Here is a 20,981-nt window from a genome sequence, read left to right on the forward strand (position 1 = left end):
GGACCTGAGCAGTCAGGGTTGCCATGGCAGTGAGACACCACAATCTTGCTGTAATCTCCTGCTCAGGGCCAGGAGAGGCTGAGCCCAGCAGGGCACCTTCGTATCTGGCCAGCCAGCCAGAGCCACCCAGTCTCCTATGCCTCATCTTTATCTCATCCCTCGATGTATCTGGGGAGGCATTTCCTCCATGAAGTCACAGGGCAGAGTGGAGTGAGAGAGGGTCCCTGTGGCATCACCTATCCACCTCAGATGTACCCCACTCAGGGCAGGGGCTGCTCCCTATGGCTATTCCAGTAGGCCGGAGTCCCAGCCTACCTCCCAAGCAGAGGGATGGGTTGTTGCTGCCCCAGGAAGCAAGGTTTTCTAAGCTTCTATGTCAGTGCCAGGGAATCTGCAGGTGCAGGTGAAGGGCGGAAGCAGAAGGGCTGGCACAGCTCAGGTCTTTCTGATGTCCAGGTGCTGGAGATCAAGCCTAAGGCCTCGAGCATGCTGCACACAGTCTACCATGAGCGCCCCCCCCCGCAGGGCTCGTTAGCTTCCGGCAGCCCGTTCCTAGGGATCACAGCACCTGAGCTGCTTGCTACCCACTGCCACGCACACTATGCATCCTTCCTTACTTCAGCAGCTGTCCTGCATACCATAGCGCCATCAGGCAAGGCCTGAGGGGATGGGACATGAATCTGGGTGAGGCCAGGGCTACCACACACCCTGCCCCCCTAACAAGGTCAGGGTCCTTCCTGCAAGGACCTCCTGTGTGGAGCCGCTCCCTTCTCGGGCTGCCCTGTCCTTGACTGGCACTGACGACTGAAGCAACAGTGACCCCTGATGGTTGGCAGTAGAACTGCAGCTGCAGGAGAAAAGGAGGGGTGGTTTCCCCATCCCCAAGCCCCTGTCTGTTGCTGGTCGCTCTAAGGCCGCTGGGAGAGCGTAAGGGAGGGAACTCCTCACAGCAGCCCCGGACCTGAGGTGTGCACGCTCACACAGGGCACACCAGCACTCCTACTCTTCCATACGCCTGGCGGAGGGCGCACTGACCGGTTCAAACCCTTCCCCACGGGGGCCCCAACCCTCAGTCCCGAGCACTGGCTGTCAGGGAGGAACGGCCTGGCCCGGGGAGGAGCTGCAGGTGGAAAGGGGCTTCAGAAACACTGACCAGGTTCTGCTCCCAGGATGACGGGGCGGCTGGTCCAGAACTGGGGTAGGGTGTAAGGAAGGTCGTAGACAAATTGTTGCATTTGTGTCCCAGAAAGAAGTGGATTTACCAAGATACCAAGCGAGTTGGACGTTGGACGTCAGAAGAGACCTCCCCATATCCTGGGAAGCTGTGGGGAGGGGAGACCCGAGTGTTCTCGCTCAGGGACAGCTGGAGGCAGACAGGAGGTGGCCTGGGAAGGAGGAATGGGCACCTCCCACAGAAGAGGAAGGGGAAACGCAGTGACTGAGAGTCCAGAAGCACCCTCCTGGCTCCTCCTCTCCCAGATCCAGACAGAACTCGAACATTAATAATTCAGTAACCTCCAGCTGGCTGCAGGGCGAAGGGCGGAGTAGACAGATGAGCTAGGAGAACAGCATGTCCAGCAGCCATCTCCTTGGAGCTGTCTTTGTGGTCACTGGCGGCCTCACCATCTAGGCAGAGGGTGCTGGGGGCTGTAGGTCTCCTGTCCACTCCTGCCAAGCTTGGGGACAACTGATGTGTCTTTGTAGGGGCAGGGGAACGGGATAGGATCCTCTTAGGGAGCTGGGGTGGCAGGCACCAGGTCGTAGATACCCGGCAACCCTCTCTGGAGGAGAAACTGTGAGCTTTTCCCCAGCCCAGTGCCAACACACTGTGGAAGCCCTGCCTGTGAGTGGTCTGCCTTCTCCAACTTTCTGTCAGAGGCTAAGGACAAGACAGATGTCGGCCCACGACCACCCCCCATAGCAAAGTCTTCCTCCTTCCAGCCAGAGCTCCAATACACAACCCCCAAGGGTCTTCTGCCTGGGTCCCTTCCATCCCTTCGAAGCTGCCAGGATGAATGCTGGTGCTCCTCAGCATTACCCAGGACTCAGAGACATGCCGACCCAAGGCAGCTCTGGGGTGTCTGCCATGAAATTGGGCCACTCAGGTCACAATTAAGTGACCATGAGGGTGGCACTGTCCCCCTCTGAAGAGGGTGGAGGAAGTGGCTTTGACAGTGCATTGTATCAGGAAAACAGGCAGGTGGGGCTGGGGATGGATTTAGACCAAGGACTTGAAGGAGCCCAAGGCAGAGCCTTAGTGAGCATCAAAGTCCTGTGAGGGCAGCGGATCCTCGGTGAGCCGCGATATGCAGTCAGAGCAGAAGTTACACGGCGAGTCTGAGGGCAGGCTCAAGCAGAGGGTCCTCGGTGAGCCTGTACATCAGGGCAGAGGTACTCAGGCACACTCTGCACACTTGGCAGAGTGTAGCAGGGTCCCAGCTTACCTGCTGAGACCAAGTTCTCTCCTCCATTAGATCTTGCCAGGAGCAAATCTCACAAAGGGTCCCCAGATGAAGAATTTTCATGATCTTGCTGTTGAGGTCCATGGTGCCAGGGGGCTAGCATTCCCAGAGGGTTGGGACACTCCAGGAGAGAGCTGGCTGTTGCCGAAGGTCTGGAGCCCCAGCTCTGTGGTATGTGTCCGCTCTGGAGCCAGGAGGCCCAGCCCTGAGAGGGAACTCGGCCGACTAAGAGGGAATCCCAGCCCTGGCCTCGCCTGCCCTCAGTGTGCCTGGGAGGCAGGGGAGGCAGGACATCTGAACAGTCTGGGCCCTGGCTCTGAGGAGCATCTTCCTTCATCTTCCTCATTCCCACCACAGAGGAGGAGCAGGACAGATGGGGCAAAGGGACTAAAGTCCCAGCACGGCAGGAGTCGCGACAGTTCTGGGCCAGGCTGTTCCTTCCCTCCCTTCTCCCTGCTCTCTCATACACAAGCCACTCTCCAGCTGTCAGAGGGATGGGAGAGCCAGAGAGGGAGAGAGGACGGGGTGTGGAGAGAGATAGGCACATAAGGCAGTGAGGACCCGGGCTCTGGCCCACCCCGTCCCCTTTGATCTGTGTGCCTTTGGCCCCCAACACTCCCCACTTGTGAGCACGGCAGTGAGAGGGCTCAGTCATTTCCGGGGACGAAGGGAGCACAGGGCCACGCAGCCCACCTCGTGGGTGGTATCTGGCACGTCCTCGCAAGAACCACACGGGAAGGAGGCGGACAGTGCAGGGAGGGAAAGGCGGAAGGAAAGGAACCCCTCGAAGACCAGAGCGGAAGGCAGGAAGAACAGCTGAGGCTGGGAAGAAAGTGAGGCAGAAAGGGCAGAAGTCACGCTGGGTCACACAGGAAGTGAGCTGGGGGTGGCCTCCTCTCCCCAAACCTCGGTCCCAGGAGTAGCGCCATGACTGTGGGGCCAGGGTGGAGCCCAGGCAGGCAGGGTGGCCTCTTCGAGAACCAGAAGCTCCTAAGGGAGGGACCTCGTGCAGGAAGGACAAAGCCTGAAATAAGATAATGGATCCCGATTGCTCTGTAAGCTGTGGAGCATCGTACAGATTATTGCCATCGTTATCTAATTGTGAAATCATTTAAAAGATGCGGCAGCAGTACATTGGGCACAAGGAAAGGTGGCCGTGATGAACTGCAGGGGAAGGGTAGGTTACAAAGAGTGTAAAGGATGCCGCTGTTCACGTCCATGTGCACACTCAGGGAAGTGTCTGCAAGTGTGAATACACATCAGACGGCGGGACAGGATTGCTGCCTTCTTTTTGCTTGCCTATATTTTCTCCTTCTGTTCTTTAAAGAATATGCAGTTTTCATACAGTGAGAAAGAAGAAGTTTGCTTTTAAAAGAATAAGCTGCGGGGTGCGGGGGGATTTAGCTCAGTGGTTCCGCCGCCTGCTTGGCAAGCATAAGGTCCCAAGTTCGATCACGGTACCAAAAAAAACAACACACACAAAAAACAAAAGAATGAGCTGCTGTCCAGAGGCCTGAGGTGCGAGGTGAGGCTCCCCTCTCTCCTCCAACGGCCCGTTACCTGGTACCGCCGGGCTGTCTCGCCCACCTCCCCCAGGGCCAGTGCCTCCTCCACATCCTCTTCTGAGCCATTCGGTTTCCTTGAGTTGAGGAGTGGTAGAATATTTGTGTAACCCCATGTTACTTTCCAGCTGGGGAGACATAAAACAGGCAGATGGAGAGAAAAGCACTTTTTGGAGATTTCCAGCAACTCTGGGATCAAGCCAGACGGCCTCTGCTTACATAGCATTCTGGGTCACAAAAAAGGAAGCCAGCTGCCTCCCGGCGCTGTAGAGTCTGCCGTCACCCACAGTGGCTCCAAGGGCCCAGAGCCCGTTCATCTCTCTCCACGACGTGTACCATGGCCTCCTCTTCCCGTCTCTTCTCTCGCCCTCTGCTCAGCCCTTTTCCGGGTCTGAGTGTGCATTCTCCAGCCAAATCCTCCCCTCCCCTGCCTCTCTCTTCCACCTACCCAACACAAGAGCCAACACCCAGAGTTTCTTACACTGGCTTTTCATTCCCAAGTGTATTTGTTTAAATTTAATTTAGGGTGGGTACCATCAGTGAGTAACCTGAGGCAGGGACTTGCTGAGATCACACAGCCAGTTAATGGAGGCGCAGCCCCTTCCCCCTCACCTGGGCTCCAGGTCTGAAAGAACAGCTGCTACACTGTCTTCTCTTGGCCTCTTTTTTTGAGACAGGGTCTTGCTCTGTCGTTCAGACTGGCCTTGAACTCACTATGTATCTTAGCCTGGCCTCCAACTTGTGCCAATCCTCCTGCTTCAGCCTCCTGAGTGCTGGGATTACAGGCCTGTGCTGCTGTGCCCCGCCTGACACACACTCCAACACACACTGCCATCTGCTAGGCTCCGTACTGCTGTGTCAGGTGGGGAAACGGAGCCCTAAGGCAGTGAAATAACTTACCCGCAGTCCCACTGCTGACCAACGGTCCGCGTCAGTACCCCGCACTTTCCCCCCCTGCCACTGCCCACCCGGTGGGCATGGTGCCCACGTGGGGCCAAGAGGGCGTGGAGGTGGGTTGAATATGTCCCTACAGGTGCCCATCGCATCTGGGTGACCCCGGTGCCAGTCCTTAGTGCTGGGCTGAATGCCACTGTGGAAGAAGTCACAGAGCGGGGCAAGAGCCACCCCTGCCCTGAGGACACGCGATCTCCCGGGGAGGGGGAGCGGGCAGGCTGACTGACACCTGCAGTGCACCACAGCCAGCCCTGCTGGGGCTGGGTAGGAGCCGGGCCCTGAGACTGCTATAAATGAAGGGAGAGGGGTGCAGCTCAGCTAGAACTTCCACCCCAGGCCTGTGAGCCTGGGCAGAGCTCCCAGGCAGTGACCTCTGCTGGCTTCCTCTCTCCAGCCTGCTGCCCCTCAGACCCATGCCACCCGCAGGGCACCCACAGCTTTATCACTTTGCTCCTGTACCTCAGGGCCTCCTCGGCTCTCGCTTCTGGCTTCTCCTGAGCACCCCTGTTCTCCCTGAAATCAGCTCTCCCAACTGCTCACTCCCCTGGGGCCTTTCCGGACTTCTCTCCCTGTTGTTGTCTCTTCCAGGCAAAATGGTCTCCCCTCCACCCTCGCCTCCTTTCCCTCCTCCCCTCCTCCTCCTCCTCCTTTTTTCTTTTGCGGCAATTCTGGGGGGTTTTTGTGGGGGAGTTGGACTCAGGACCTTGAGATTGCAAGGCAGGCAACGGCACCACTGAGCTAAACCCCTAGCTCTCTCTTTTTCTTTTCTTTTTCTGGTACCGGGGATTGAACTCGGGTCAGCGAAACCGCTGAGCTAAATCCCCGGCCCTCTTTTTCTCTTTTTTGAGACACGGTCTTGCTATGTGGTTCAGGCTGGCCTTGAACTCACGGGGATCCTCCTGCCTTTGCCTCTGCCTCCCAGTTCTGGGATTACAAGCATGTGCCACTGCGCCTGGCCTTTAGAACCTCTCCTCTGCACCTCTCCCCACCCCATGCTGTCCCCTGAAGAACCTGGATTTGTTGACCTGCGAATCTCCCCATATTCACCTCTCATTTGTCTTCATATCCCTTGAAACCATCACTGGTTCCAGCACACTATGGGTTTCCAATAGATGCTTGATGAGTTAATGATAACAAACCAGCTATGGTGGAGAGCGAAGAAAGCAGAAAAATGCTACCTCTAGAGTCAGAGCCAGAACTGAATTTTAGTTAAGGGTACTCCTTAGTTTGTAAGAGCAAAGCTCTTTGGTAATTTACTTCTCCAGTCCTTGATTTACATCAGCTATCGAATGGAAAGTGCTCTGACCCCCTCAAAGGGCAACACCTGACCCGAGACATCTGCAGGGCTTCCTGGCTGTCCTGGAGGTGGCCAAGGTGATGTTCACATGGCTCCCGAAGACCTCTCCCCTGGGCCTGCAACAGGAAGTCTGCATCTGGCTGCTGAGTCCTCCTCCTCCACTAAGTCTGTACTCCAGACCCTGGTACAAAAGAGAACAACGGGGAACCCTCCAATTTCTCCACCCTCTCCAGCTTTCCAGCTAAGCCCTCCACTCTGAGATCCTAGGTTCCTGCTAACATCTCCCTGCCTCGACCCCAAGTTTTTGGTTCTTTGGTAGCCGAAGCTTCATGGGTCCCTCGAAACATCTGGAGCTTCCTTGGGTTCTCTGGGGTCCCTTGAGACCACCAGAATCTTCTCCGGTTTTCCACGGGTTTCCCTCCGGCAGTTCTGGAACCTGACTCTCAGATCACAGCGACCCCATCCGCATCTCCACAGACTCCCAGGACCCCCGGTCCTTCTCCACCCTCCTCAGCACCTCAGGCTCTGCCAGCTCCAGTACCATCTGCAGACACAGCTGCCTGGAGTGTGGGACTGCATAACCTTTGTTCCTTTTCTCCAGCCCCATTGTGATTAAATGTGAGTTAATGGATAAAGATGCTTGTTAGTTTTGGGACACTAGATAAAAATCTGTAACAGACCTAAAGTCCCAAAGTAAACTACTCAACTCCTTGTTTGCCTGGAACTGATGTTCCGGATACCACAATCTATAGAACAAGCTGCAAATGTCTGCTGACCATCAATACGTGACAGTCGACCACTAACCTTTGTCCCCTTTTCTTTAATTCTATATGTTAACTTCCCCCTCAACCCCCTATAAAAACAGCCTCGGACTCTGAGCCAGTTGCCTCTCTAAGCTATTTTGCTTTGGGAGTGCCTTCTGGCCAGACTAATAAAGGTCTGTTTTACTTTCCAACTTGTCCGGTGTGTTCCTTCCCGGGTGTTCTTCACTGCAGTCAGCTCCTCGGAGTGTTTGGTAAGGCCAATGGTCTTACAGGAGCATGGCTCGGCTTGGCTGCTCCAGCTGCTACAGGACTCTTCCCCCCCCCCCGCCCCTTCTTCCCTTAGCCTTCCCACAGTTCAGTCTAACAGCAAATTCAGCTGCAGAAACCCTGACAGCAAATACCCACCGCAGGGGAGGAGCATAGCTTCTCATGGCCCTCAGCGAGCGCTGCCTCCCGGCTCTGCCCAGGCCCTCTCCATCCATGACTGTGGGAGTCGGCTCCGCTTTCAAGGCCCACCCAGATGCCTGAAAACTGCACTTTCCCCCCCTCAGCCTCCGTGGGTAGAGAGTGTTCTTTCTGCAGCCCTCTCCACCTTTGAACCAAGCCCTCTGAGAGGAGAGGACCAATCAGTCGGGAGCCTCTGGCAATCCGGAGCCTTCTTGATGTTGGCCCAGCCCAATGTGGGAGGATTGGAGGTCTCCCCCTCAGCCCCAGAGTAGCTGTAGCTTCCCATTGTGTTGCTAAGAGCTGGCTGGAGAGAAGGGAACAAATTAAAACTAGCGGGGCGGGGCAGACCTACCAGACCCAGCTGATTGGGAAGTGGAGGCAGGAGGATCCCTTGAGCCTCTGAGTTCAGGGCCAGCTGGGAAACAGGGCAAGATCCAGTCTCAAACACACACACACACACACACACACACACACACACACACGCACACACACGCACACACACTCACACTCACAAAGGGTTAGGGTGCAGCTCAGTGGCAGAGCGTTTGTGTAGCCAGAAGGCTGCACCATTTACTGACAGAATCCCACAGTGCCCTTCCAGAGAGCTATCCCCCGCCCCTCCATCCTCCAGACAGGTTACTGAGGCTTGGGGAGATCACGCCCCCTCGCTGAAGGACAAGGGAGAGGGGCAGCACAGGTGACTGTGGGCAGCTAGGACTCTCCCAAGCTGAGCTCCCCATTCCCACACCTGCAGCCTGGTCTGTGTGTGGACACCCATGTCGGCGGGTGAGGGGCCAGCAGTTCCTGGGGCTGAGGACCCCCTCTGGCTTGGCCCAGGCTTCCAGGTAAAGAACGTGAGTGATTCCATCTTAAATGCTCCACTGAAATCACCTCGAAGTGCATGGAAGTGGTTGGCACAGGTTCCAGAAGTGGGCTGTGCAAAGCAGTATTCTGGCCCTGAGAGCTGGGCGGAGCCCTGGCAGTTGAGCTAGCGCTCTGTGCCGAGACCCCCACCACCCCAAGGATCGGTGCGGAAACAGCTGGGTATGGAGAGGCAGGCAATCAGATGTGGAAGGGTAGTAGTCGGGCTTCTCTCCTTGTTTTCAAGCAAGAAAAGAGACAACCAATTTGAGGAAGGGTGGAGTGGGAGCTTAAGGCCAAGCAGTCCTAATCCTCATGGTGTCTCCCACTGGGGTGTGGAGAAAGAGCCCACACCAGGGGCCTTCTGTCCAAAAGGAAGAAGGCCGAGGTGGGTGACCAGAATGCCAGACTCCTCGGCAGACTTCTGGGGCTGGAGGGGCCCATGTAGCCCCTCCATGGCCCTCCCCTGCACCCCTTTCCTAACACCTTTCACCCCTGCTCTGCCCACCAAGGCCTGGCCACTGTCCCTACCTCCTGACAGGAAGCACACAGTGAACAAGTGGGGCCCCAGACCGAGGTCAGCAGGTGGCAGGCAGGCAGCTTGTTATGGCTTGGATCTAGATGTCCCCCCAAATCCTCACGTGGTCATAGGTGGGGCTTTTCAGAGGTAGGTAGATCTAGGGTATGTGATGCTGGGATTACGGGTGCCCCGCCTTGGGTGTGAGTGCTACCTGCTCTAAGGGCAGGTAATCTGGATGGAATACAAGGGACAGAAAAAGGGCTGCAGATCCTGTGGATTCACTACTTGGGTACTTTGCTCCTGGTGGTTGCTGCTTGCTGCTTTGCTGTCTCCTGCCTGCCTGCCATGGACTGTTTCTCCTCTGTGATGCCCCTCTGCCAGGCCACCCTGCCCTGGAGCCAGCCGACTATAGACTGAAACCTCCACAAACTGTGAGCCAAATAAACCTTTCCTCCTTTAACTTTGGATACCAGATATTTTGTCTGAGCAACAAGAAAAGTAAAGATTAGGCCAGGGATTTAGTTCAGTGGTTTCGCCGCCCACTGTGCAAGTCCAAGGACCCGAGTTCGATCTCCAGTACAAAAAAAAAAAAAAGAAAAGTAAAGACACAGCTGCTTCTGGTATGGAGAGGAGATGTGGAGTATGCTATGGAGATGTGGGGGACGGTCGGTGGCAGGGAGCCTGGTCCCAGGACACTGCAGTATGCTAGGCTGAAGTTCACACTGTCCCCGGGTAGAACTTTCCCCAGACCCTGAGTGGCTGGTTCCTCCTCACCAGTCACCTGTCTCCCCAGGAGGGGCATTACCACTCTCACACCCCACACTGTCATCTTCACCCTCGTGTCACCACCTGCCATCACCTTTCTCACTTGCTCCCAGGTATATCAGCCTCTCCCTGGGAAGGCTCACAGTTGGGTCTGCTGATGGCCGCCCTGGAGCTCTCAGTGTCACCCTGTTGTGATGGCTATAATGACACGAACAGCCCCCAGCTTGAGTCCAAATCTCTGCATGCAGTCTCTGCTTAGTTCTGCACACAGTGGCTCTGGCTCCATTGTTCCCATTGTACAGACAAGGACACTGAGTCTAGAGGCCCATGAGCTACACCTCTGGCCACAGGGCCTCACTGTGAAGCTGGGATTCAACAGACCCTGACTTCTATTCCCTTTCTGCAGCCACGATGTTGCTGTAGAAAATACACACAGTGGAGCCAGGAGTGGGGTCACAGGCCTGTAATCCAAGCAATCTGGGAGGCTGATGCAGGAGGATCACAATTTCAAGTCCTGCCTGGGCAATTTAAGTGACTTAGTGAGAGCCTGTCTCAAAATAAAAATTAAAAAATAAAAATTGGGGCCGGGGATTTAGCTTAGTGGTTCCAGCGCCTGCCTCGAAAGCGCAAGGTTCTGAGTTCGATCCCCAGTACCAAAAAAAAAAAAAATGTCTGTGGATGTAGCTCAGTGCAAAGACCCTGGGTTTAATACTCAGTACCAAAAAAAGAAAAAGTATGGATCCTTGAAAAACCCCAGACACCCTATAAAGCCTGCGTGGAACAAGGAATGCAGGTCAGACAGCAGGAGGGCTTCCCAACACCCAAACCCAGAGTGACTAAAACTCGCATCACCTTCAGGGCCTGGCTTCTGAGGGCAGGACAAGTGTCTTCCGGCTTTCCATGACGTGGGCCCTCTTCAGGGCTGCACTGTGGTTGAAGCGACATTTCCTGTCCCCAGGGGCCAGGGTGAGGAGACAGATGAGCTGCTGAGTGTGCACACCTTTCAGGCTCACACACACCTGCCCCGCAGGGCCCCCAGGGTGCCCCATGGAGACGCCCCTGGCCCAGATGTGCCCCCAAGGTAAGCGTGAAGCCCAGGGATGGGGGGGCAGGGACCATCGAGGGCCTCAGCCCAGGCTGGAGCGGGCAAGGCTGACTGGCAAATGCCCAGGACTCCCACTCCCTCCCTGGGAAGCCACGTCCACCCATGGGTGCGGAGGAGAAAGGCAACGGGGTTTGCTGAGTGCTTCTTAGAGAGGAGACAGGAAGGGACAGGAGGGTGGCTGGCAGAGGACCTCAAGCCAGGAGGGGACCTGACCGAAGACCTCTGCCTCTCTTTGGCTTCTGAGCGGCCCAGAGATCAGCCTGATCCCCAGGCTCTCCTCCCCTGGCACCCCCTGGCAGGGTCAGCACCTCTGTAATGCTTGGCTCCTATCCCCCAGTGCTGAGAAATGCCCCACTGTCCCCGCGGTACTTGTTCTGTCATGACCGTCCCTCCTGCAGGGACAGAGCCAGCCCAGCCCTCTTTGTGCTCACAGGGAGGCACAAAGCTGCGGCCCCCGCTTTCAGCACCTTCCAGCCCATGGACAAGACACGAAGGAGCTGCCAGGGCCTGGGCTTGTTCCGGGACCCCAGGCTCCAGAACCTAAGGGGAGGGGAGGCCCGGCCCCCCGCTGTCCACACTTTGGTGAGTAGGAACTCGGGGTGTGGGGTGCCTCCCTCCTGCCTCTCTTGAGCAATGCCTTCGTCCACCCGGTGCATTCCAGACCCATCCTGGCCTTTTCTCACTCTCCAGGACCTCTTCAAGCCATGCAGCCTCCTCTTGGAGGGGAAGCTTCCTGCTCTGGCCTCTGGGATGACTTCCGGCCCCATCTCCCTTTTTCCAGGGGCCAGGGAGAAACTTTCTGCCTGCCTCTCTCCCTCTCCGTAATAGCCCGCTGCTCCGGGATTAGAGGCTCTCCACCCCAGAGGGAAGAGGGAGGAAAGTCCCTGGAAACCAAACAGCTGGAGCTGAGGAAGGGATTTAAATCAGTGACCTTGGGAAGGACTTTCTTTCTGGGGAATTCTACCCTCAAAAGCAGGAGGGGTTGGGTATGGGGGAGAAGGTGGAGGAGGCCCGCTAATCATGACGCTTCCCCGACCCAGGGAACGGCCCGGGCCCTGGGGCCTGCCTCTGTCCCAGGGAGTCCTGAGAAGGTGGAAGAGGTGCCTGGGGAAGGCAGCCTGTCTCTGCAGGCCAAGACTCGGGCTTGGTTCCAGAAGACCCAGGCCTGGTCGCTCCTGCAGTGTGGGGGAGCCCCTGCCTGGTTCCATGGCTTCATTACCCGAAGGTGAGTCCCAGAGAGGAACGTAGGGCCAGCGAGCCGTGGCCAGGTGCCATCCTGCAGCTGACCTGGAGTCCACTCAGGCTCCAGCTCCAGGGCTCTCCAGGCCTTTTGCTGAGATGGCTTTCCTGGGGAGAGTCAGGAGGCTCCAGTCCAGCCCCTTCTATTCCTGTTTCTCCTCTGCGGGTTCCCTTATCCTCCTGTCTATGAGGGCTTTGGCCCTCCTATATTCTGCTCCTCTGTACCTCGATCCCTTCTTTTTTTCTTTTCTTTTCTGTTTTGAGGCAGGCAGCTGAACCACTGAGCTAAATTCCCAGCCCCCCCCCCCCTTTGAGATAGTGTCTATGTAGTGCAGGCTGGCCTCGAACTCATGGTGATCCTCTTGCCTTAGCCTCCTAAATGCTGGGATTACAGGGCTGCCACATCTGGCCTTTTTTCTTTTTTGAGTACTGGGGATTGAACCTAGAGCCTTTGCACTGAGATACATCCCCAGCCCTTTTTACTTTTTATTTTGAGACGGGGACAAGTCAGTAAATTACCCAGACTGGGCTCAAAATCGCAATTCTCTTGCTTCAGCCTCCCAGAGTGCTGGGGTTACAGGCGTGCAACCCCACGCCCGGCCCTCCTCCTCTGCTCTGTCCTGCTCCTTTCTCCCCGCCCCTGCAGGTCCTCTTTCCTCCTCCACCCTCAGCTCCACTTCTGTCTCTGTCTTGGCCTCTTCAGTCCAGCTTGTGACTTCTGAGGTCTAGAAGTCCAATAACCATTCCTGCTGCGGCCCAGCCCCTCCAGGGCCCTGCCAGGGTGAGGCCGGGGTGGAGCCCGGCTTGGGTCCCCGTTCCTGCAGGGGACCCACAGGCTCTTCTGTAGCCTTCAGCTTTTCCGCTTGGCGCGGGGACCGTCCTGAGGGCCAAGGAGGCAGGAGGTGAGGCCGGAAGGTCAGAGCCGGGTCCCCCCTCTCCGTCACCCACAGGGAGGCCGAGAGGCTGCTGGAGCCCCAGCCCCGGGGGTGCTACTTGGTTCGGTTCAGCGAGAGCGCCGTAACCTTCGTGCTCACCTACAGGTGAGGGCGGGGCGGGGCGGGGCGGGGTTTGGGTCGAGGGGCTTGGGCCCTGCACGAGGCCTGCGCTCCGCTCCCCCCCCCCAGCTCAGGGGCGGCGCCACATCTGACCCAGCGACCCCTCCAGGAGCCAGGCTTGCTGCCGCCACTTCCTGCTGGGCCAGCTCACGGACGGGCGCCACGTGGTGCTGGGTGAGGACAGCGCCCACGCGCGATTGCAGGACCTGCTGTGCCACTACACGGCGCGCCCGCTCAGCCCCTACGGGGAGACGCTCAGCCAGCCCCTCGCCCGCCAGGTACGCGCCCGGGGCCGCCAGCCCCTTCCCCAGCCGCCCCAGGGTCTCCTCCCTGGGCGCACACCGAATACCTTCCTGAGGAGTGCTGGCGGGGCCTGAGGAGGCCGGCCCCGCTGCACAGACCCCAGGCACAGGGTCAGGCACAGGCCAGCTGGGCACACCCAGCTGTAAAATAGATTACGGAGCTGAGCGTGGCGCTGCACACCTGTAATCCCAGCATTTGGGAGGCTGAGGCAGGAGGATCGCTGCGAGTTTGAGACCAGCCTGGGCTACATAGTGAGACTGTGTCTCAAAATAAATAAATAATGAAGATATGCTTACAGAGTTCCTAGTGGGTACAGGGCTGGCAGGCCCTGGGAGTGAGCTGCGGATGAGACAGGAGTGTCTCACACTCACAAACCTCTGCAATGACAGGCAAGTGAGAGGGACCAAGTAGAGGGAGCCAACAGGGAGTGCCCACCTGCACAAGTCCAGGGAGCTCTGAGGGACATGGTGTATCCAAGGCATCCTTCTGGGCACTGGAGAAAGGGCAAACAAAACTGACCACAATGCCCCAGGCCTGGTGATGCTGACAGGTAACACATACTAAGAGGAACCCGGTAGTACAGAGCATGTCTGGGAATAAGTGCCCAAGAAAAATCAAGCAGTGAATGATGGTGACTGGGTCGGGGCATCACTGAAGGCCACTCCAGTTAGGGCACGTCCGAACAGAGCACCGGATGAAGTCGAGAAAGGGCAGGCAGCTGGAGAAGCAGCATGCTATGCCAGAGTGACAACAGGTGCAAAGGCCCAGAAGTCGGAGAACGTTTGTTGAATACTGACAGCAGGGAGGAAGCCGGTATGGGTGCATCTGCCGATCTTGTTTAAGAGGTGCAGCTGGCAGGGTTTTGCAGGATTGGATGAGGAGAGTACAAGGAGGGTGCTGTCACTGACAGACGTTATGGAGGCTTCAGGAGGACCAAGCTCGGATGGGCGGGGATCTGGAGGGCTCATTTCCATCAGTGCAGTCTGAGAGGTCCACTCAGCACCAGGTGGGAGTGTGGAGAAGGCAGCAGTGCTGGGGATGCAGCTCAGTGGTGCGGTTATGAGCATCAGATGGAGCCCAGAGCCTTGGAGAAGGGTCCACACCCAGGAGTCAGTGTGGAGACAAAAGCCATGCAGACTGGTCTCCAGCATTCCAAGTTTGCAGAGGAGAGGGAGGCACAGGGACAACTGAGAGGAGAAAAGCATGGCGCTATGAAGGCCAAGCAGAGAGCAGGAGTGAAGGGCAAGTGAGTCAAGCCCTGATCCCTGGACCCAACAGGAAGTCACTGGTGATCCAGACGAGGCGCTCAGGAGCTGTGCACACTGTCCTTCGCTCGCGGGAAGCAGCCAGGGAACCTGAAGATTTCTAAGCACCAGAGTAGGGTGCAGGCAGGTCTGGGGGTGAGGAGGAACGGGCTGGAACTAAGAAAGCTCAAGGTGCAGGGACTAAGGTCTCATCCCAGGTGCCACAGGAATCGAGCTTAGTCTGAGCAGCTGGCAGCCCTGGCAGGTTGTCAGGGGAGTCCGGGCAGGGAGACTGCAGAATGGGTCCTGAGGGCTAGAGGGAGGGGCCAGGTGCAGTGGGAGGCCCGAATCCCTGGCGCAGGCTTGCAGAGAGGGCAGACGTGAAAGATATTTAGGCAGCAGAGGGAGCAGGGCTTGGGTTGGCTCTGGTGCAGGAGCGAGGTGGGTGTGTGGGTGACTGCTAAGGTACTGTCTGGGCAGCAGGGTGGACTTGCCACTGTTTTTTTCTTCAGTGATGAGACTTGAACCCAGGGCCTTTGTACTAAGCTATACCCCCTGGCCCTTTTTTATTCTGAGACAGTGTTACCCAGCCTGAGCACAAACTTGTGATCTTCCTGCCTCGGCCTCCAAGAGTGCTGTAATTGTAGGCATGCACCGCCCCACCTGACTTAGGTTGCCAGTTTTTTATGAAGGAAATTGGAGGTGGGGGGACAGTGAGGCTTCTGGCTTGGATCCTGGAAGCCCGAAGTGGATGGAAGGAGCATAGAAAGGCCCTGTGGCCTGGGCCTACCGGAAGCAAGGCATGTGGAGAGCAGTCAGGTCTGGGCCAGTGCTGAGCTCCGGCAGGCTGACCATGCATGACCTTCCACCTGGGGCCTCGCCTCTCCCACAGGACCTACCCCTGAAACATCTAGCTACTCCTCCTGGATTACTGCAGAAGTAATCCACAGCCATAGCGGAGATGCATTCCCCACTCATCACCCTGAAGCTAAAGATGGCTTCATGCCTGTTGCATTTTTACAACCTCAGGCAGGAAGGATGACAGGCCTGGCCCTGCCGTCCACACAGAAGGAGGCTGAAGGCCAGGACAGTGGCTGAGGCATCGCTCACCTCCCAGTGTCCCCTGCCGTCCACACCCATGGCTCAGGCCCCGGTTCTGTGTCCCTTTCTCCCCTCCCCATCCTGCTCCAGAGGCTCTGTCCTTCTGTATCACCTCCATCCAGTCCCTGTCCCCACCCAGCCCCTGAGGCCATCTCCTTTCTCTGCAGACCCCAGAGCCTGTGGGGCTTTCCCCGAGGACTAAAGACTCAGACTCCCCAAGCCAAAGCCAGGACCCGAGCCCCCTGCACAAACAGAGCCTGTCCCCAGCCTGGGAGCCAAAGGAGGTACTGGAGGGAGGGGAAGGCCTGGGGGGTACAAAGGAGGCAGCGACCTTGGGAGTGGGCCCCAGGCCAGGACACCCTGACCACCCTCCGGCCGTGCCCTCGCTAGGCCCCACTGCCCAGGCCCAAGCCTCCCATCCCTGCCAAGCCTATGCTGCCCACTGAGGTCTGCACCAGCCCCGAGCCTCGCCTCCGCCCAGCTCCGCCCCCCATCTACCAGGACCCGGAGGAGTCCATTGCCTTCTATGCCATGGGCCGGGGCTGCCCCGCTGAGGCATCCAGCCACGTCTACGCTGAGCTGCCCGGGCTGGAGGTGGGTGACCAGGTGAGGGGTGTGGGTGTGGGGCCCAGGTGCCACCCACAGGTGGGTGGGAAGAGACAGGGGACTGAGTGCGTGATCCACTGTCCAGGACTCTTCTGGGGCCAGGCAGAGATGGCTTCTCACTCCTCCAGGGTCCCCCGTCCCACCTGCCTTCCTACTTCCCAGAGGAAGTAGCGGTGCTGCGGGTGTCTCCCTCCCTCTCTCCCTCCCTCCCTCTTCCCCACCTGCACTGTGTGTGTGGTTGGCGGCTCCTTGCTGCTGAAGGGACCCCACCCCTGCCTCTGTGCCTCCTCTCCCTCGGCCTTCAGGGCTCTGCCATCCCAGGGAAGGAAGGCACTGGGGTCCCTTGTGTCACCTGAGTTCGAGGAGGGGACATCACACTCCTTGGTCCCTATGCAGGCACCCTGTTTCCATCCCCACCTGCGGTCTTCCCTGTGACCTCCAAGGCCTATCCAGGGAATGGCACTGTCGTGCCAAGGCTGGACCCGCTGGCTGCTCCCCCTCCTTCCTCTGCCACCCTTGGGCCCTTCCCACTCTGCCCGTGCTGCCCCAGCCTCTCTCAGCCCTTAGGCCGCACTTTTACCACACCCCTGCCAACTGCTGCACCTGGAGCTGATGTTGATCTCAGCTTCTCTGTGTCCTCTGGCCCTCCACACTGAACACACATGCACACGCGCACGCACACGGCCAGATACCTCCCACCCTTGCCTGCCTTAATCCATACCCCTCCATCTATCCACCCCAGAACCCTAGAGTCCCCTCAGTATTTCCTCCCATTTCACCCCCACTCCCAAAGCTGCTGATTTCTGGATTCCTGCAGCCTCTCTTCCTAAACATTACCCCCAGCTCTACCTCCCTCCCCCATTCTCTCTTAATCAGAATTTTCCAAGAGCTTCTTAACTGGCCTGCTAACCACACCTGGCTAGCCACTCTGACTCTTGCGCCCCTAGGAAGTCAGACCTTCGAAAAGCAGCTGCCCCGCCCTGGAGGCCCTCCTCTTTGCACTTGATGGGGTCCCAGCCCTCGGCCTGCCCGCCAGCTGCTCCCACCACCCCAAGCCAAGCACCTTTCTCCATGCCCAGGCCTCCCAGGGTTTCGAGCTCCCCATGGTGGGCCCTGCCATTCCTTCTGCCTCCAGCAGTTTCCTACAGGCTCCTCCCCCTGCTCCCCAACAGCCTTCTAACCACCCTTCTAGATCTGCTTGTCAGGGGATGGGATGTTGCTTGGTCCCAGAGTGCTTATGTGAAGACCTTACATTGAATTCCCAGTACCACACAAACAAAACAATCTACTTGTCCTTCTCTGGGATGACTTGGCTGACCTGTCCGCAGGGGCTGTCCACTGCACCTTGCACACACACCTACCATGCTGTTGGCCACTTGGGACAACACCCTTCCCATCTCCCTCCTTGCCCTGCCTCAGTAGAGCATGAGCTCTCTGTGAGCAGGGCTGGGACTTATTCAGCTGTTTCCAAAGCGTGAAGTGTCTGGCACACAGCTGGTACTCAGGAATGCTTGTGAAGGGAAGGAGGGAAGGGGCTTCACTCTTCTGCTCTGGAGGCCCAAGTCTGCTAAGACCAGCTGCCTCTGCCCTTGAGACCACAGGTGGGCCTGAGGCGAGGGAGGGGCTGTGACCCAGGACTGTTCTCCTCTCTGCAGAGTCCGGGCAGTCTGCAGCTGCGTCCTGAGAACTCAGTGCCCCAGCAGCCTCCCCTCTGCTGGAGGCACACCCTTCCCGCCAACCTTTCCAGACAAGTACTTCAGGACAGACGACAGGTGTGGCTTCCCCTTGAGCCTCCTCAGGAGGTGGTGAGTGAGCTGGCAGGAGATGACTTGGACCTCAGGGGCAGAGACCTGCACACATACCTGGGTAACCTCAGGAAGTGGACGGGAGAAACCATAGGCATGCAAAGCTGGAAGGACCTCAGCCCCCATCTGTCACGAGGATGGCAAAGAGGTGTCATTTTGCCTGCCAACTCCAATCCATTGGTCATGGCTGCCTAGAGCGCAGCACTGAAAAGGATGTTAAGGTCACGTCTGAACTCAGCAGAAAAGAGCACTGTGATTGATTAGTGATGTCTGCTCTGGGCAGCAGGGAGGTGGAGCAGCATTTGTCTGCCCTTACTGACCAAGTAGAGCTCCCTCACTGTGCAGATGAGGAAGCAAAGCCAGCGAGGCACAGTGCCTTTACCAAGGTCAAGAACTAAAGCCCAAGCTTCCTGGTTCCTTGATTTAGTGCTGTGCTCCTTTCCCCACATCCTCTAACTCTTCTCCCTAGGAATCAGAAATCTCCTGAGGCAGGAAATCTGCCTGCTTTCTACAGTTCTCCCGTGGGGCCCTTAGTATTAGGTGCCCTCCAGAGCCCCAGTTTAGCCCCCATGGCTTTGACAGTCTGCCCCCACCCCCACCCCAAGAAGCCTAGGAGTCGGAGAAGCAAATGTGGAATCTGCCTCCTCTTAGGACTGTCCGAACTGGCTGGTTCCCAAGAGTCCCTGAAAAATCCATGCCCGCGACCCTCTAAGATGGCAAGATGTGTTCGAGGAAGCTGTGCTGGCGCTACCCCGGTTTCTCCTCCTGGACTCTAATTTCCTCAGTCCTCTGGGCTTTTGAGTCTGGGCCCTGGTCCAGTGCTGCTGTTGTCTGAGGAGTGGTTTGGTGAGAACAGATGTTAGAACTTGTTTGTTGATTCTTGTCTGGCTAATAAATCATCGCCAACAACCTGCCCCTCAGGGATCTGAGTCCTCCAGCCTCTCTCTCCCTCCCCACCGCACCACCTGACTTCCCTGGCATATTTTGATTGAACTGCCACTGCAGTGGGGCGGGCAGGTCTGGGGGTTGAAAGACCCCTGGGCAAGGGTCACAGGCCTGGCAGCTCCCTCTGCCGAGTATAGCTTCTCTAGCTGGGGCGGCTGTGGGGGCGGAGCGGTGGCTGCACCACTTTGAGGGTGCCAGTGAAGAACGAGGGACACCCCTTCATCTCCCCCAGCCCCTCTGCCAGGCTCAGGGCAAGCCGGTGTGTGAGCCCCTTGAGGATGGGGACCCCCTGAAATGGCTCCAGGACTCCCTTGTGTCTTTCTGGCCCCTCTTGTGACCCCCACGCCTCCTTCAGGGCCAGCCTCCTGCCCCAGGACAAAGCCCCCCTGGGGCTCCACAGGGCTGGAGGCCTCTGCCCTGCTTCTCCTTTGTCTCTGCCCGGGGCTCTCAGTCAGGGCCATATCCACCCTGGAGGGTCCCATCGAAGGCTTGGCCCCAGATCCCCTCAGGCCAAGGTGGGCTGTGGTTTCTCTCCTGTGCAGCCTGGCTCCTGGAAGGGCTGGAGCAAGGCAGTACCTGTGGGGGCCTCCCTTCCTGCTGAGGGGGTCTACAGCAACCCTCCCCTCAAGCCACATGGCCTAGGCCTGGGTGTTGCCACCCCCCAGCCCGGCTCTGGCTCCAGCTTCGGCTCCAGTAACTCCCCAGCTCCGCTCCTTTCCACTCCAGGGTTAATCGGCTTAAGGAGAAACTCAGATCCTGAGTCAGCAGAGTTGGGGCTCCACTTCCTCTGTCTATGAGTCTAAAGCCCTCCTGAGCACAGGGGAGGATGGGAGCGGGAGCAGATGGCGCTCCTGAAATCTGCAAGGACGCTGAAAGCACAAGAAAAGTCTCAGGTTAGGCCGAAGTCACCTGGCAGTCCTCGAGGCAGGTGGAGGAGGCAGAAGTGTGACCTCTGCAGCAAGAATTGGGGCAGCAAAGTCTGAAACAGGAGCAGGTTGGGAGGGGGCAGAGGTCCTGGTGACCCAGGGGGCCTGCTAGCTGTGGGGCCAAGTCCAGACAGGGTGGGCGAGTTAGGAGCCCTGGCTTCCCGTGGTGGCACCGTGCTGAGCAGCTGTGCAGCCTTCGGCAGGGGCCATGTTCCCATGTCCCTGTCCCGATTCCTCGAGATCAAGCCTCGTGCGCATGTGGGGCTGATGCCTGGATAAGACCACGCAAGGGACTGGCTTGGGCAGGCAGGACTGCTGGGGCCAGAGGGATTTCAGGGACCCTAGCTGGCAAAGTTTTGGTTCAACTCAAGAGGAAACTCAGGCCTAACAGGGAGGTGACGGGGAGCCCTGGCCAGATCTGTCCTCCAGTCCCAAAGCATCATTCTGATACCTTGGGTGAGCTCCACCCCAGCCCTGCAGACGGAGGCAGCGTGTCTCCCCTCCCCTCAAGACCAGGGGCCCCGTGTCCCACCCTGCCGCCTTCACTGCCAAGCTGAGACCTGGGGCTGAGGGAGACCTCAAAACGAAGGAGCAGATGAGTAACTTACACAGGAAAGGGGAGGCAGGATGATGCTCGAATCCTCACTAGGGAAGGACTCAGTCTTCCTTCCCGAAGTTCAGTCCCTTCCTCTTGCCCCTCCAGGCAGGGCCTGTCGAGCTCAGCCCTTCGGTCTTCTCAGCAGCTTCTCCCCAACCCAGACCTTCAGAGCGAGCAGAAGGCCCAGCTTCGTCCCGCAAACCCAGCTCCTTCGGCCACGCTGACCCTGGCAGCCCTCCGGGTCTCCCTGCTACCTCCCCCAGCTGCCCCTGCACCTTTCGAGCTCTCCAAGCCCATGCAGCGGTCTGGATGAGGTGCCCTGCAGCCGGGGGAGGGTGGGCCACAGCCCCACCGAGAGGACTGGGCAGAGAAGTACAGAGCTGAGCTTGCCAGGCCCTGCCACTCCCCACAGGCCCCACAAC

The 20,981-nt window shown here is 58.0% G+C and overlaps 1 protein-coding gene and 1 long non-coding RNA gene across 6 annotated transcripts; one reads left to right on the forward strand and one right to left on the reverse strand.

The window, feature by feature from the left end:
* Positions 1-46: 46 nt before the first annotated feature.
* On the reverse strand, positions 47-7,845 carry LOC101724083 (uncharacterized). The gene is made up of 3 exons (XR_015448234.1): positions 7,445-7,845; positions 2,445-6,456; positions 47-2,373 (listed from the first exon to the last, which is right to left on the reverse strand). It is a non-coding gene; the product is annotated as an uncharacterized LOC101724083 (long non-coding RNA).
* A 2,730-nt stretch (positions 7,846-10,575) lies between these two features.
* Sh2d2a (SH2 domain containing 2A) lies at positions 10,576-19,009 on the forward strand. 5 transcript variants are annotated; one of them, XM_021249502.2, is made up of 9 exons: positions 10,576-10,713; positions 11,171-11,319; positions 11,778-11,962; positions 12,927-13,016; positions 13,141-13,309; positions 15,847-15,963; positions 16,070-16,285; positions 17,941-18,090; positions 18,742-19,009. In XM_021249502.2, exons 1-9 carry the CDS (start codon positions 10,680-10,682, stop codon positions 18,775-18,777), a joined length of 1,146 nt encoding a protein of 381 aa, XP_021105161.2. In that variant the 5' UTR covers positions 10,576-10,679; the 3' UTR covers positions 18,778-19,009. The 5 variants fall into 5 exon arrangements, with proteins under 5 accessions (XP_021105161.2, XP_021105157.2, XP_021105156.2 ...); XM_021249498.2 differs by having other exon boundaries at positions 17,941-18,057; XM_021249497.2 differs by having other exon boundaries at positions 16,070-16,273.
* The last annotated feature ends 1,972 nt before the right edge of the window (positions 19,010-20,981 follow it).

This window comes from Heterocephalus glaber, unplaced genomic scaffold (assembly GCF_053883595.1).
Source record: "Heterocephalus glaber isolate CG9 unplaced genomic scaffold, H.glaber_assembly_v1.0 deba00001795, whole genome shotgun sequence".
Classification (NCBI taxonomy): domain Eukaryota; kingdom Metazoa; phylum Chordata; class Mammalia; order Rodentia; family Bathyergidae; genus Heterocephalus; species Heterocephalus glaber.

Bases quoted from the DNA above. Each gene is read 5' to 3' on its own strand.
- Sh2d2a (XM_021249496.2), top strand. From the start codon at position 11,442: ATGCAGCCTCCTCTTGGAGGGGAAGCTTCCTGCTCTGGCCTCTGGGAT. The intron at 13,310-15,846 runs GTACGCGCCCGG...CTTTCTCTGCAG, and splicing joins GCCAGCCCCTCGCCCGCCAG to ACCCCAGAGCCTGTGGGGCT. The intron at 15,964-16,069 runs GTACTGGAGGGA...TGCCCTCGCTAG, and splicing joins CAGCCTGGGAGCCAAAGGAG to GCCCCACTGCCCAGGCCCAA.